This window comes from Euprymna scolopes, chromosome 41 (assembly GCF_053919585.1).
Source record: "Euprymna scolopes isolate OS-2025 chromosome 41, ASM5391958v1, whole genome shotgun sequence".
In the NCBI taxonomy this organism is placed as follows: domain Eukaryota; kingdom Metazoa; phylum Mollusca; class Cephalopoda; order Sepiida; family Sepiolidae; genus Euprymna; species Euprymna scolopes.
Genome location: NC_136522.1, coordinates 1,958,371 through 1,972,256, shown reverse-complemented (window position 1 = coordinate 1,972,256; position 13,886 = coordinate 1,958,371). Strand labels below are relative to the sequence as shown.

At 32.7% G+C, this 13,886-nt stretch overlaps 1 protein-coding gene across 1 annotated transcript in view; it reads right to left on the bottom strand.

The window, feature by feature from the left end:
• Window positions 1-580: 580 nt before the first annotated feature.
• The window catches only part of LOC145266300 (histone acetyltransferase KAT8-like), a 47,876-nt gene continuing 34,570 nt past the window's right edge, over window positions 581-13,886 (bottom strand). The window contains exons 8-10 of the mRNA XM_080121849.1: window positions 9,504-9,597; window positions 2,500-2,650; window positions 581-897 (exon numbers count right to left, since the gene is read on the bottom strand). Of these exons, the coding sequence (XP_079977975.1) occupies window positions 681-897; window positions 2,500-2,650; window positions 9,504-9,597 (462 nt within the window). The 3' untranslated portion in view covers window positions 581-680. The remainder of the gene's footprint in view (window positions 898-2,499; window positions 2,651-9,503; window positions 9,598-13,886) is intronic.

Here is a 13,886-nt window from a genome sequence, read left to right as displayed (position 1 = left end):
GTGTTGTGTTCAAATTCCGTAGCAAAGATAATTCTTTTGCCTAATTAGCTAAAACAATTAGAAACATCATTGACGGGTACAACATTTGCTTCGAGTGTTTATGTGAACACACCCCGGCTGCTTATTTGCAAAAAGTGATCTACCGCCAGCGGACATGTTATGCTGACATGTTTCATCGTTAATAGTCGGATTTAAATAGCGATTTCTTTGAATTTACAAATCACAACAAAAATATTAAAATACCATTTTAAAGAAAATTTTATTGTGAATCCAGTTATATAAGTTTTATTTTGATGGAGGTAGGAGAAACGTTATGAACGTTACGGTGTCTGGTATTGCTACTACTACTACTACATAATCAAGTTACCTGAATTGATTTTATTCAATAAAAGTAAAAATAATAAAGCTGTCGAGTTGCGTTCTTTAGGCGACAATTTTATCATTTTTACCCTATACACACACACATATATTTAAACAGAGGTGAGAGAAAGAAATTGAATGAAATAAAAAAAAACTCAGTTGTAATGGGTACGACAGTGGAAAAAAAATAAAATAAAAAAATAAATTTAAGACGGAAAAATTTTTTAGATTCTGATTTTTTTGTTTTTATTACAAAGTTTGGAAACGATAACGCGTGAAAAAAATTGATGAGTCATGTGAGGTGGGTGGGGGTGGGTAAATCACTTTTTTGTCGTCTTCGGCAACTTCCTCGGAGGTTCCCACCGAAGGCAGGAAGGATCCACCATGAGAACAGGTTTCCGATATTGCGCACTCTTCAGGTGCTCATCCACCAGTTTCGGAGTGACGCAGATGACATGCTGACCTTTCCAATATTTCACCATGTTCAACGACTGCAATGTGCTGATGATGTCATTCTGGGTGATGCTGGTCATTTGGCTGAAAGCAGAAAATATAACAAAGTCAGTCTTTTTATTCCCATTTAAACAATCTAGGTTTTCAAATGTCATCATTATTCTATCTAGCTTTGAAAGGACATGCTATAGCTCCTATATACAGGGTTCGTACAGATTTTCAAGACTTAGTAAAGTTTTTCTCCACACAAAATTTAAGTTTTCAAAACAAAACTTGGGGTTTATTTTCCAATCCACAACGATTTGAAAAAGTGGTAAAAAAATCAAATATACAACAAACAAGTGAAGCATGCGTGGTCCCCCGTGCCCGTGAGTGCACAGTGAACGAGGTATAAAAGAAATGACTAAGTTCAGCAGTTCAGCATTTGCCCCCCCCCCCATTTTTCTCAAAAAGTCCTCAAGGGATGTCAAATCCTGGTGAAAATGAACAAACGGTGCAGTTTTAGGCCTTAACACATGTAAATTTGAGTCCTGCACCATGCAAAAAAAAAAAAAAAAAAAAAGAAATGATTAAGTCCATCATTTGCATCCCCCTCCCATTTCGCCCCAGGGCCTTAACATATTTAAATTTGAGTTCAGCACCATGCAAAACTGCTAAATAGACATACACACAAAATTTTGGACAAATATGGTAAAATAGTCCCAAAAATGGTGTTTTTATTAGCCCTATAAGTGCCCCCTGGGGCACACCCAAGAGTTATCGAAAAATATAGACAAACAAAATTATATAGAAATCAGTTAGTTACAATTTTTCAGAAAGTTTTATAAAAATCCAAGGCATTTTTTTAATAAGCACAATAGTGTCAATTTTAGCCATTTTAACCCGAAAGGCACTTCCAGGGGGGGGGGGACCACAGTTTTACCGGAAAATCCGTTCTTTTGCTTTTTTTACTAATATCAATCATATTTAACGTTTGTGTAAAATTTTTTAAAATTCTAACGCATAGTTATTGAGAAAAGTGCGGACAGACAAACGGACACGGGTGAATTTACAGGTTCACCCTTCTTTTGTCAAGGGGACGAATAAATGTTGCCATAGCCAAAAAAAGTTACTTTACAACATACTTGCATAATTATTTTGTGTTTTTATATACGTTTTAATGCTTTTTATTTTACTTAAAATATTAATTCTCTTTATGGCTTTTAAATATTCAATCAAGATGGCTGACATTTTGTCTATTTTTTGTTTGGTTCAACCACCCAAATTTATATTTATGACAATTGGAATGTCGTCCTCACAAGGAAAGCATCTTTTTTTCACTACTCCTCCCCTCCAAATAAATTATAAACAAGAACAAAAATAGAGACAAGAAAACTAGGTCGGCTAGGCCGAAAAAAAAAAAAAAATGGAGTTTCATCCCTTTATCACGAAACTACCAGAGGTAGTTTTGTGATAAAAGAGACGTAACTCTTGTATCCACAATACAATGCAATTTCAGAACAATTTTTTTTCAATTTTATTTTCAATATTTAAAAAAATATTTTAATAAACAGTCAGAAAAGGCCAAACAAAAAGTCAGTTTTGCTCAAAACTTGGGCCAATACAAATTTGTCAATGGATCGATCCATTTTTGTAAACGATATATTTCTGTAAAAAATACAATCAACACTTTTTTGTCTTCCTCACCTTAAATCTTTGATCGATAATGTTCCCCGGAAATCACGCAGGTTTTCAAGAAGTACCCATGACCAGTAACTGCGATAACTCAACTTGCCCAAATCAGATAACGGCTTTTCCGGTGAACCCACGGTTAATTCCAGTTTGGACAATTCGTAACCTGGATTAAAAAAAATTTTACAAATTAAATTACTTATCACGGACATGACTAGCCAATGGCAAAAAAAAACAAAAAAACCTGGAGACCTTACCCCCCCCCACAAGTGTATATGTTGGTTTTGCAGCGCAAAAACAATTTAACCCTTTATAACCTGAATTATGATGTACATGATTAAAAAAAAATATTTGTTAATTTTAGTTAGTTTAAAGGGTAATGATACTATGATTGTTTTCAAACTAGAAAAATTATAAAGTTCAATAGTTAAACTACCGCTGAGAATTTTTGCATTTCATAAACTTATCTTCATTATTATCCCTATTGCTTGAAAAAAAGTTTATGACAATAAACAGAATCCTTCACTATCTGAGACAGATGGTGGCACACTGAATGTAAGCAATTGACTGTTGCAATCTGGATACTGAACTAATGTGTACAAGGCGTGTTTGAATCAATTCCCACTTTATGCCGTTATATTCATTTATTTATGACTGAACAAATTAGTTAAACCAGGTCATAAATGGTTAAGGAAATTAGGATCCCGGACAATACCAAGTAACCTTGTTAGTTTAAAATCAAGTTTTGGCGGACGTACATGAATGTTACCCCTCTAGCAAAATACACATCATTGTACGTAGTTCGACCGAGGGAGCCGTTATTATTTTTACAAGGAAAGAATTTTTGCGTGGGTGACCTAGTTTTTATTTATTTATTTTGGCTTGAACTTTGCACATGATTGTTATTATGATTTCATCAGTTTTTTTTTTGGGGGGATGGATATTTTTTTTTTTTTTTTGCCGGAGTTTATGCAATTATTAACAGGAAAATTGGTGAAAGTTAAAATGGAATCTGCGCTATTTTTAAATATTATTTTCAAGTTAATTAAAGTTTTACGAGTCCTGCGTTATTTTTTATTTAAGAATCCGCTTACTGGTGTTTGCACCAACAACATTGAAGCCTACTGGTCTCGTATTAAAAGAAGACTGAAATACATATCGGGATCAGTAGGAGAAATGAAATGGTCTCATGTCGATGAGGCCATGTATAGAGAGGCTTATAACATGAAAAGTGAAAAAGTATTAGATAATTTTGAAACATTTTTAGAGCATGTTCATGAAAAATATGGTAATAAAAAAAATCCCAATAAGCTTTGGGGAAAAAATATGTTTTGAACAATTGAAATTTTTCATTTTTATTTTGGAATAAAAAATAATTATTAAAACAAAAACACTTGTGTTCTCGTCGAGTATTTTTATTTTATTCAAGAAAATTAAAGGTACTCATGCACTTATTGAGCCATGCTGAAATAATGACATTATTTAGAAAGCCATTCTTAACATGGGGACAGGAGGGTGTCATGTACCTATTCTGTACTTTCACCTAACAATTTAATAAAAACAGATATCATAAAACTTTAATAAAACTTGAAAGTACTATTTAAAAATAGTGCGGATCAATAAGTGAACTAGCGTCAAATAATATTTCACTGTGTTTCGATCTATGACATTCCATGAGAGGTACGTACACGCTAAAGTTTTTTGTTTATTTTTGTTTATCGTCACAAGTGCTAATTTTGACTTTCACCAATTTTCCTGTTAATAATTACCTATAACGAAAACTCCGGCAAAAAAAAACCCAAAAAAAACAGATAAAATCATAATAACAAAATAATGCGCAAAGTTCAAGCCAAAATAAATAAAAAACTAGGTAACACATGCAATAATTCTTTCCTTGTGAAAATAATAAAGGCTGCCTCAGTCGAACAACATACAACATTGGAGCCGATGCGTAATTCGCTAGTGGAGTAGCACTCGTGTACGTCAGCCCAAGTTTTAAATATTTTCCTAAAATTAATTTAAATTATGAAAAACAAATTAATTTAAATTATGAAAAACAAATTAATTTAAATTATGAAAAACATGAAGTGCAGCAGCAAGTAATTGTGATTTTTTGGTCGTGATTTTTTGGTCGTAATTTTTTGGTCGTGATTTTTTGGTCGTGATTTTTTTGGTCGTGATTTTTTGGTCGTGATTTTTTGGTCGTGATTTTTTGGTCGTGATTTTTTGGTCGTGATTTTTTGGTCGTGATTTTTTTGTTGTGATTTTTTGGTCGTGATTTTTTGGTTGTGATTTTTTATCGTGATTTTTTTGTTGTGATTTTTTTGTTGTGATTTTTTGGTCGTGATTTTTTGGTCGTGATTTTTTGGTCGTGATTTTTTGGTCGTGATTTTTTGGTCGTGATTTTTTTGTTGTCTTTTGTTGTCTTTTTTGTTGTGATTTTTTGGTCGTGATTTTTTGGTCGTGATTTTTTGGTCGTGATTTTTTGGTCGTGATTTTTTGTTGTGCCAAATTTGGTTGCAAATAAATAGTAAAATAGGGTGTCACATTCGTTCTGACTTAACTAGTCAGAACGAATGTGACACCCGATCTGTCAATAGTTCTGCACCCAGGTTGCAAAAATTTTTTTTTTTTTTAAATATTTTGCATTTTACATGTCTGTCATTTAACTCTTTATGATCTGAATTATGATGTAGATGATTAAAAAAAATTTTATTGTTAATTTTAGTTTAAAGAGCCATGATACTATAATTGCTTTCAAACTGAAAAAACTATATTTCAATAGAAAATACTGAACTAATACGTACAAGGTGTGTTTGTATCAATTACTACTTTATATCGTTATATTCATTTATTTACGACTGACCGAATTAGTTCAACCAGGTCAGAAAGGGTTAAGAGAAAGACACTGAGTGTGTATAAATGTAGTTCTATATATCTCCCTCCCCATGCCGGGAAAAATGCGACACAAGGTCAGAAAGTGGGATTTGAAAAGCCAGCACCCTAGACATTCTCCAGTTGGGTTGCCTTAGGCGGTTAACTAACAACTTCTAAAAGAGTGAGAAGGTCAAGTCTGGGAGGATATACCTTCTAGGACTGCACAGGACTGAGAACACGTCACCTCAACAATGATCAATTTTTGTATGAAGTAACCCGGAGGAGGAGTAATGTAGTCTTTGTTTTGTCTTAATGAGACCATTTTCCCAGGCATTACCACCTACTTTTTTTTACCTCATATTTTGGGAAAGATAGTGTAGGATATGTTCATTCAGGATGAGAAATTCCACGGCGGCATCTTTCATGTGTAATATATTGCTGCTGGGCATTTTATAGACGTTCAGCGTGAATGGAGACCCCATTTGTTAAAACTGTGAAAATATTTATCTAAGTAACCTGGTTAATGTAGTTTCAGAAGATATTTGGTTATTACGGTTTATTTTAAACATCCTTATAAAAGTTTATGATATATTTCCATTGTAACAGAAACCCCACGATATTATTATACCATCTTTAGACAGAACAAATACTACCCATGGATTCTGACCAGAAAACCAAGAAGGTATATTTTAGTTTCAAGTATGGCCCAAAAGCAGCTGAAATCTTTAAAAAAAAAAAAAAAAAAAAAAAAAAATGGTTCTTGTCCAGAATTCTTCCCATTTAAAAAAGAAAGATTTGTGTGATGTACATACCTGAAAATATCATATTCCAAAAATATCTAAGTTATTAATAGGAATTTGTAGGCATTACAACAAATCTCACAAGTTTGAATTTTTTTTTTTTTTTTAGATTGTGGACAAGATAGCTATTCTTCTGTCACCCATGAAATTTTATTTTCTTATCTATATAAATAAAACATGTATGCGTGTTGGTACAAAAATATTTAACCAATAAACTACTGATCACATAACACTGAAATTAACATGAAATAGCAATTATACACCAAGGATGGTTTATCTCTACTCTTATATAAAAGTCACTTTGTGTTCGCGTGTGAGTTCCTCATAGGTTCCGAAACGGTTCAGCCCATCTTTTGCAAATTTCACAAAGCTAATTTATATTTCTGGCAGTGTTCTTAGATATGTTTTGTACAGAAATTCATCTGATAAGTATATAAAAAAAAAATAAATAAAAAAAATTGAAAATATCTGATCTTAAAATAATCTTTCTTCTCTTATAGATAAAACAGAATTTTTACAGGGGAATATTTTATGTTACACCGGTGTAACCTTGTGCGGTTTAACGTAAAATATTCTTCATTTTTTATCTATAAGAGAAGAAAGACTATTTTTATGATCGTCAAGCCCAAATATCAGCTGACATGACACTGTAAACAAACACGGACAGAATCTGATGCACAACATTATCATTATTATAATTTGATGAACAACATTTTCATTATTATAATTTGATGAACAACATTATCATTATTATAATTTGATGAACAACATTTTCATTATTATTATTTGATGAACAAAATTTTCATTATTATAATTTGATGAACAAAATTTTCATTATTATTATTTGATGAACAACATTTTCATTATTATTATTTGATGAACAACATTTTCATTATTATAATTTGATGAACAACATTTTCATTATAATAATTTGATGAACACATTTTCATTATTATTATTTGATGAACAACATTATCATTATTATAATTTGATGAACAACATTATCATTATTATAATTTGATGAACAACATTATCATTATTATAATTTGATGAACAACATTATCATTATTATAATTTGATGAACAACATTATCATTATTATAATTTGATGAACAACATTATCATTATTATAATTTGATGAACAACATTATCATTATTATAATTTGATGAACAACATTATCATTATTATAATTTGATGAACAACATTATCATTATTATAATTTGATGAACAACATTATCATTATTATAATTTGATGAACAACATTATCATTATTATAATTTGATGAACAACATTATCATTATTATAATTTGATGAACAACATTATCATTATTATAATTTGATGAACAACATTATCATTATTATAATTTGATGAACAACATTATCATTATTATAATTTGATGAACAACATTATCATTATTATTATTTGATGAACAACATTTTCATTATTATAATTTGATGTACAACATTTCCATTATTATAATTTGATGTACATTTTCATTATTATAATTTGATGAACAACATTATCATTATTATAATTTGATGAACAACATTATCATTATTATAATTTGATGAACAACATTATCATTATTATAATTTGATGAACAACATTATCATTATTATAATTTGATGAACAACATTATCATTATTATAATTTGATGAACAACATTATCATTATTATAATTTGATGAACAACATTATCATTATTATAATTTGATGAACAACATTATCATTATTATAATTTGATGAACAACATTATCATTATTATAATTTGATGAACAACATTATCATTATTATAATTTGATGAACAACATTATCATTATTATAATTTTATGAACAACATTATCATTATTATAATTTGATGTACAACATTTTCATTATAATAATTTGATGAACAACATTATCATTATTATAATTTGATGAACAACATTTTCATTATTATAATTTGATGAACAACATTTTCATTATTATAATTTGATGTACAACATTATCATTATTATAATTTGATGAACAACATTTTCATTATTATAATTTGATGAACAACATTATCATTATTATTATTTGATGAACAACATTTTCATTATTATAATTTGATGAACAACATTATCATTATTATAATTTGATGGACAACATTATCATTATTATAATTTGATGTAGACGGGTATGCTTGAGTAGAGGAGTGTCTAGCCTTTATTCGTCTATCTTTCCTCACCTCAATGTATAATTATTTATAACCAAGTTGCTGGTATGTCCGGTGTATGTAAAGTCCGTGGGTGGTATGGAATTTTGATTAATTTCGAGAGAAAGGGACCTTTCTTTTTCAAAAGACCAAAGTGGATTCAAGATGGCGGAAAAGAACACGGCTGGACTGCAGAAACAGGGCAGGGCTAGATAAATGTGTTTTATGACCGGCAAGGTTGGGTACCCTCTCCTTTTGCTAGTTTATATATATCTATGAAAGTGAGAATGTGTGTGTGTGTGTGTGGAGAATTCTCAACCTATATACTCAAATTTTTGATCTACAGGCTTCAAACTTGGTATATAGGGTATTCAGACATGTGAAAAACTTTAATCAGTTTTCATCTGGAAAAAAGGGCTGCTAAAAGGGTAAAAATTGAAAAATTGATACATGGCAGTTATCGGATTTTTATCCATTTGCCAACTGTTTCATCAATGCGCATGCGTGAATGGTTCATATGACAGATTATTTATGTTAACAATAAGTAGGTTTGAAAACACTTTTTAAAGATGGTGTCAAGTTGGCCAAATGGTTATCGTACTTGACTTACCGTCTTTAGGTTTTGGTTTTGATCTCAGCTCGAGTATTTTTTTTTTTTTTACAAAAAGTTAAAAGTAAACATAATACTTGCATGTACATGTCTCAGTTTGTTTTTTTTTTGTTTTTTTAATTATTTTTTAAAAGAATTTAACTTTACATTTAATACAGGGCAGCACCAGAAAAAAAAACAAAAAAAACTACTTGATCAATTTCATATGATTTTTGGAATATGATATCTGTTTAATCATGGGTATACACATCGTAAAGATTTTTCTTTCTTTTTTTTTTTTAAATTATTTTTTAAAAGAATTTAACTTTACATTTAATACAGGGCAGCAGCACAAAAAAAAACTACTTGAGCAATTTCACATGATTTTTGGAATATGATATCTGTTTAAGCATGGGTATACACGTAAAGATTTTTCTTTTTTTTTTTTTTTTTTTTTTTTTAAATAATATGGGGAAATTCTGGATTATTTGTATATGTGAGCCGATACGTTTTTCAAATTTTTATCTGAAAGCAAACTTCAAAGAACACAAGAAAAATGGAGGCATGTGTGACTTACTAAAGGCAATAAGAAATTTTCCATATCCTTTTCTTTGGAATGGCGGTAAAGTTAAAATACATGCTACGTTGTTTCCATCTGGGCTTTCTTTTTCCTGCCAAAAGAGAAGGAAATTTATAAGGCTCGGGGAAACACGGATGACAGAGTCTCAACATGCAATCACATAAAGAAGAAAGATAAAAATGAAGAAATTTGGTGAAATAGTGGAAGATCTTGACATCCCTTAGAATGGATTGGTCAATCTATAAAAGACGTTAACAAACAATAACCAGCAGGGGGTAAGTAAATCTTGATATTACAGCATTCAAGATACGATTCAAGTGTAAATATCGGATTTATTATTAATAAATCTGTACCTTTATTTTTTTTTTTTAAATTTTTTTTTTACATAGGCATCACCACATTATCAAGGCCAAGAGGCCACTCAAGGATAAGGGTTAAAGAGTGTACAGTAGAAATTGGACAATATAGTAATCATTAGTAATGAAAATTTGGTAAATTTGATAACTTATATGGAACGGCTCATCAAGAACTTATTTACGTTAGACTTGAACACAACCATATTGAAGTAATACAGAAGTAATCAAACATCTCAACAAAAATAACCTTCTTAGTGACACTCAATATGGTTTCCGTTCTGCTAGATCTACAGCAGATGTCCTTACAGTTATATCGCATAGGATTAGCAAATCTCTCGACGGTGGCAATCTTTCTAGGGCAATTGCTCTTGACATATCTAAAGCCTTTGATAGGGTATGGCATAAAGGTTTACTTCATAAGATCGCTAGCTATGGTATAGCTGGAAAAGTCTTCTCAATTATTAAATCATTTCTTTCTGATAGGTTCATAAGAGTAGTAGTTGAGGGGCAAAAATCAGAAGCTCACAGTATTAATGCCGGTGTCCCTCAGGGATCCATCCTGGGCCCAACTCTTTTCCTGATCTACATTAATGATCTTCCAAATCATATCCTTACATCATTTGTAGACATTTATGCTGACGACACTACCATTTATGGTACCACATCTAAGACAGTAAACGACCAAGTTCTCTCCAATTCTCTCTCCTCTGATCTTGAGCACGTAGTACAATAGGGAAAGAAGTGGCTGGTTACTTTTAATGCATCTAAAACCAAGCTTCTCTCTTTACATCATCAACATTCTAATCCACATTTGTCATCAATTGAAATGAATGGCTCTCGTCTTCAGGAGGCCTCAAGTTTTGACAAGCTTCTGGGCTTGACCATTACTCCTGATCTTAAATGGAACACGTATATCAAATCTGTTGCCAAGGCCGCTGGAAAAATGGTGGGATCTTTCTATCGATCCAGTAGATATCTCACTGCTGATGCTATTCTCTACCTATATAAGAGCCAGGTACGTCCAAGGATGGAATACTGTTGCCACATCTGGGCAGGAGCTGCTAGAAAGGACTTGTCCTGCCTTGATAGAGTTCAAAATAGACTTCGTAGCCTCTTAGGAGATGTCCTTTTCTCCTCCTTGCAACCTCTATCTCACAGAAGAGATGTTGCGAGTTTGTCTCTGATGTATCGTTATTTTCATGGAAAGTGTTCAACTGAGCTTCAATCTATGGTCCCCCCTCGCCAAACTTTCACAAGAAACACTCGTCTAGCTGTAAACACTATCAATAATTTCCCCCACTCTTTATCTGTGGCTAAACCTAAACGTAGATTCCATGAACAAAGCTTCTTTCTTAGAACTACACGCCTGTGGAATTGTCTTCCGTTTTCCTGCTTTCCGGCTGACTACAATATGGTTGTGTTCAAGTCTAAAGTAAATAAGTTCTTGATGAGCCGTTCCATATAAGTTATTAAATTTACCAAATTTTCATTACTAATGATTACTATATTGACCAATTTCTACTGTACACTCTTTAACCCTTATCCTTGAGTGGCCTCTGGGCCTTGATAATGTGGTGATGCCTATGTAAAAAAAAAAAAAAAAAAAAAAAAAAATATTGTAGTCAGCCGGAAAGCAGGAAAACAGAAGACAATTCCACAAGCGTGCAGTTCTAAGAAAGAAGCTTTGTTCATGGAATCTACGTTTAGGTTTAGGCACAGATAAAGAGTGGGGGGAATTATTGATAGCGTTTACAGCTAGACGAGTGTTTCGTGTGAAAGTTTGGAGAGGGGGGACCATAGATTGAAGCTCAGTCGAACACTTTCCATGAAAATAACGATACATCAGAGACAAACTCGCAACATCTCTTCTGTGAGATAGAGGTTGCAAGGAAGAGAAAAGGACATCTCCTACGAGGCTACGAAGTCTATTTTGAACTCTATCAAGGCAGGACAAGTCCTTTCTAGCAGCTCCTGCCCAGATGTGGCAACAGTATTCCATCCTTGGACGTACCTGGGTCTTATATAGATAGAGAATAGCATCTGCAGTGAGATATCTACCGGATCGATAGAAAGATCCCACCATTTTTCTAGCGGCCTTGGCAACAGATTTGATGTACGTGTTCCATTTAAGATCAGGAGTAATGGTCAAGCCAAGAAGCTTGTCAAAACTTGAGGCCTCCTGAAGACGAGAGCCATTCATTTCAATTGATGCCAGATGTGGATCAGAATGTTGATGATGTAAAGAGAGAAGCTTGGTTTTAGATGCATTAAAAGTAACCAGCGACTCCTTACCCCATTGTACTACGTGCTCAAGATCAGAGGAGAGAGAATTGGAGAGAACTTGGTCGTTTACTGTCTTAGATGTGCTACCATAGATGGTAGTGTCGTCAGCATAATTTTCTACAATAAACCTGTTATACTTAGTGTGTGGGTTGACCATCATGTAATCTGAATTGATTTATACTGAATATGTTCCTCCAGGGATATATCGCTTTCTCTCTCTTTTTTTTTTTTTTTTTTTTTTTTTTACATAGGGGTCGTCGCTTATCAAGACCCGTAGGCCACTCGAGGATAAAGGTTAATGAGGGTATGGTAGTCAATGGGATAATATAGTAATCGTTAGTAGTGGAAATTTGGTAAATTGGATTACTTAAGGGGACGGCTCATCAAGAATTTGTTTACGTTAGACTTGAAGACAACCAAATTGTAGTCAGATGCAAACAGAAGAGAGTTCCACAGCCGTGCACTTTAAGAAAGATGGAATCTACGTTTTGGTTTAGGCACAGATAAAGAGTGGGGAAAATTATTGACAGTGGTTTCAGCTAGACAAGTGTTTTTCGTGGAAGTCAAGCAAGGGGGGACCATGGATTGGAGCTCAGACGAGCACTTGCCATGGTAATAACAACAAAGCAGAGACAGGCTCGCAACATCTCTTCTGTGCGAAAGAGGTTGCAGGGAAGAAAAAGGGGCATCTCCTACTAAGCTACGAAGTCTATTTTGAACTCTGTCAAGGCAGGATAAGCTGCTTCTAGCAACACCTGTTTCTAAACTGATGTCTTCAGTCCAGTGAGATTCATAATTCTGGCTCTTCCCCTCTCCTGGTGAGAAGCGATGAGTTAATAAACGTTTGTTACATTGCTTTGAACTCTCATATTTCACCTAAGACATTGGGTAGATATGCTCTTCTGCCGTCAGCAACAACCGAATAAAATTGCAAGTAATTCCTAATTTTATTCTTATTATCAAGTTTTTTTGGGGGGGGGGGTTTTACACGATGGTCACCACTTATCAAGGCCCGGAAGCCACTCAGGGATAAGGGTTATTGCAGGTACAGTACGTTAGTGTGGAGATTTGAAAGTGTTTACATAAAAAAGAGCGGTTTATTAGGAATTTGTTAACGTTGGACTTGAAGACATCCAAGTTGTAGTCAGGTGGGAAGCAGGCAGACGGAACAGAGTTCCACAGGCGTGCAGTTCTAAGAAAGAAGCTTTGTTCATGGAATCCGCGTTTTGATTTAGGCACAGATAAAGAGTGGGGGAAATTTTTGCACAGTGGATTCAGCTAGACGCATAGTGTCCCATTAAATCCTCAGAAGATTTTAAATTAAAACTTATCAATTTTATTAAGTGTTCTATGGATCGTTTAGGATTCTATGATTTGATATTTATTTATATGTAGACATCAACGTCGAGTGAATCTTGAAATTACGCTATTCAAGATATCATTCGAGTGTAAATATCTGATTTATTAAATTTATACCTTTTTTGTACGATAAACCTGTTATAATTACTTTGCGTTTTAACCATTATTTCATCTGTATTAATTTATACTGAATATATTCCTCCAGGGATATATCAATCTTAAAAATATTAAAATCATTTAAAAAGACAATTTCGGCATCGGAGATCTATTATTATCGAAAATAAATTTGGTGGTAACCGATCAGGGCATCTGAAGATATTGGCTTCCTGAGACGAAATGCAGCTTACACTGATGTTTTTTTGTTTTTGTACTTTCTTTTGCA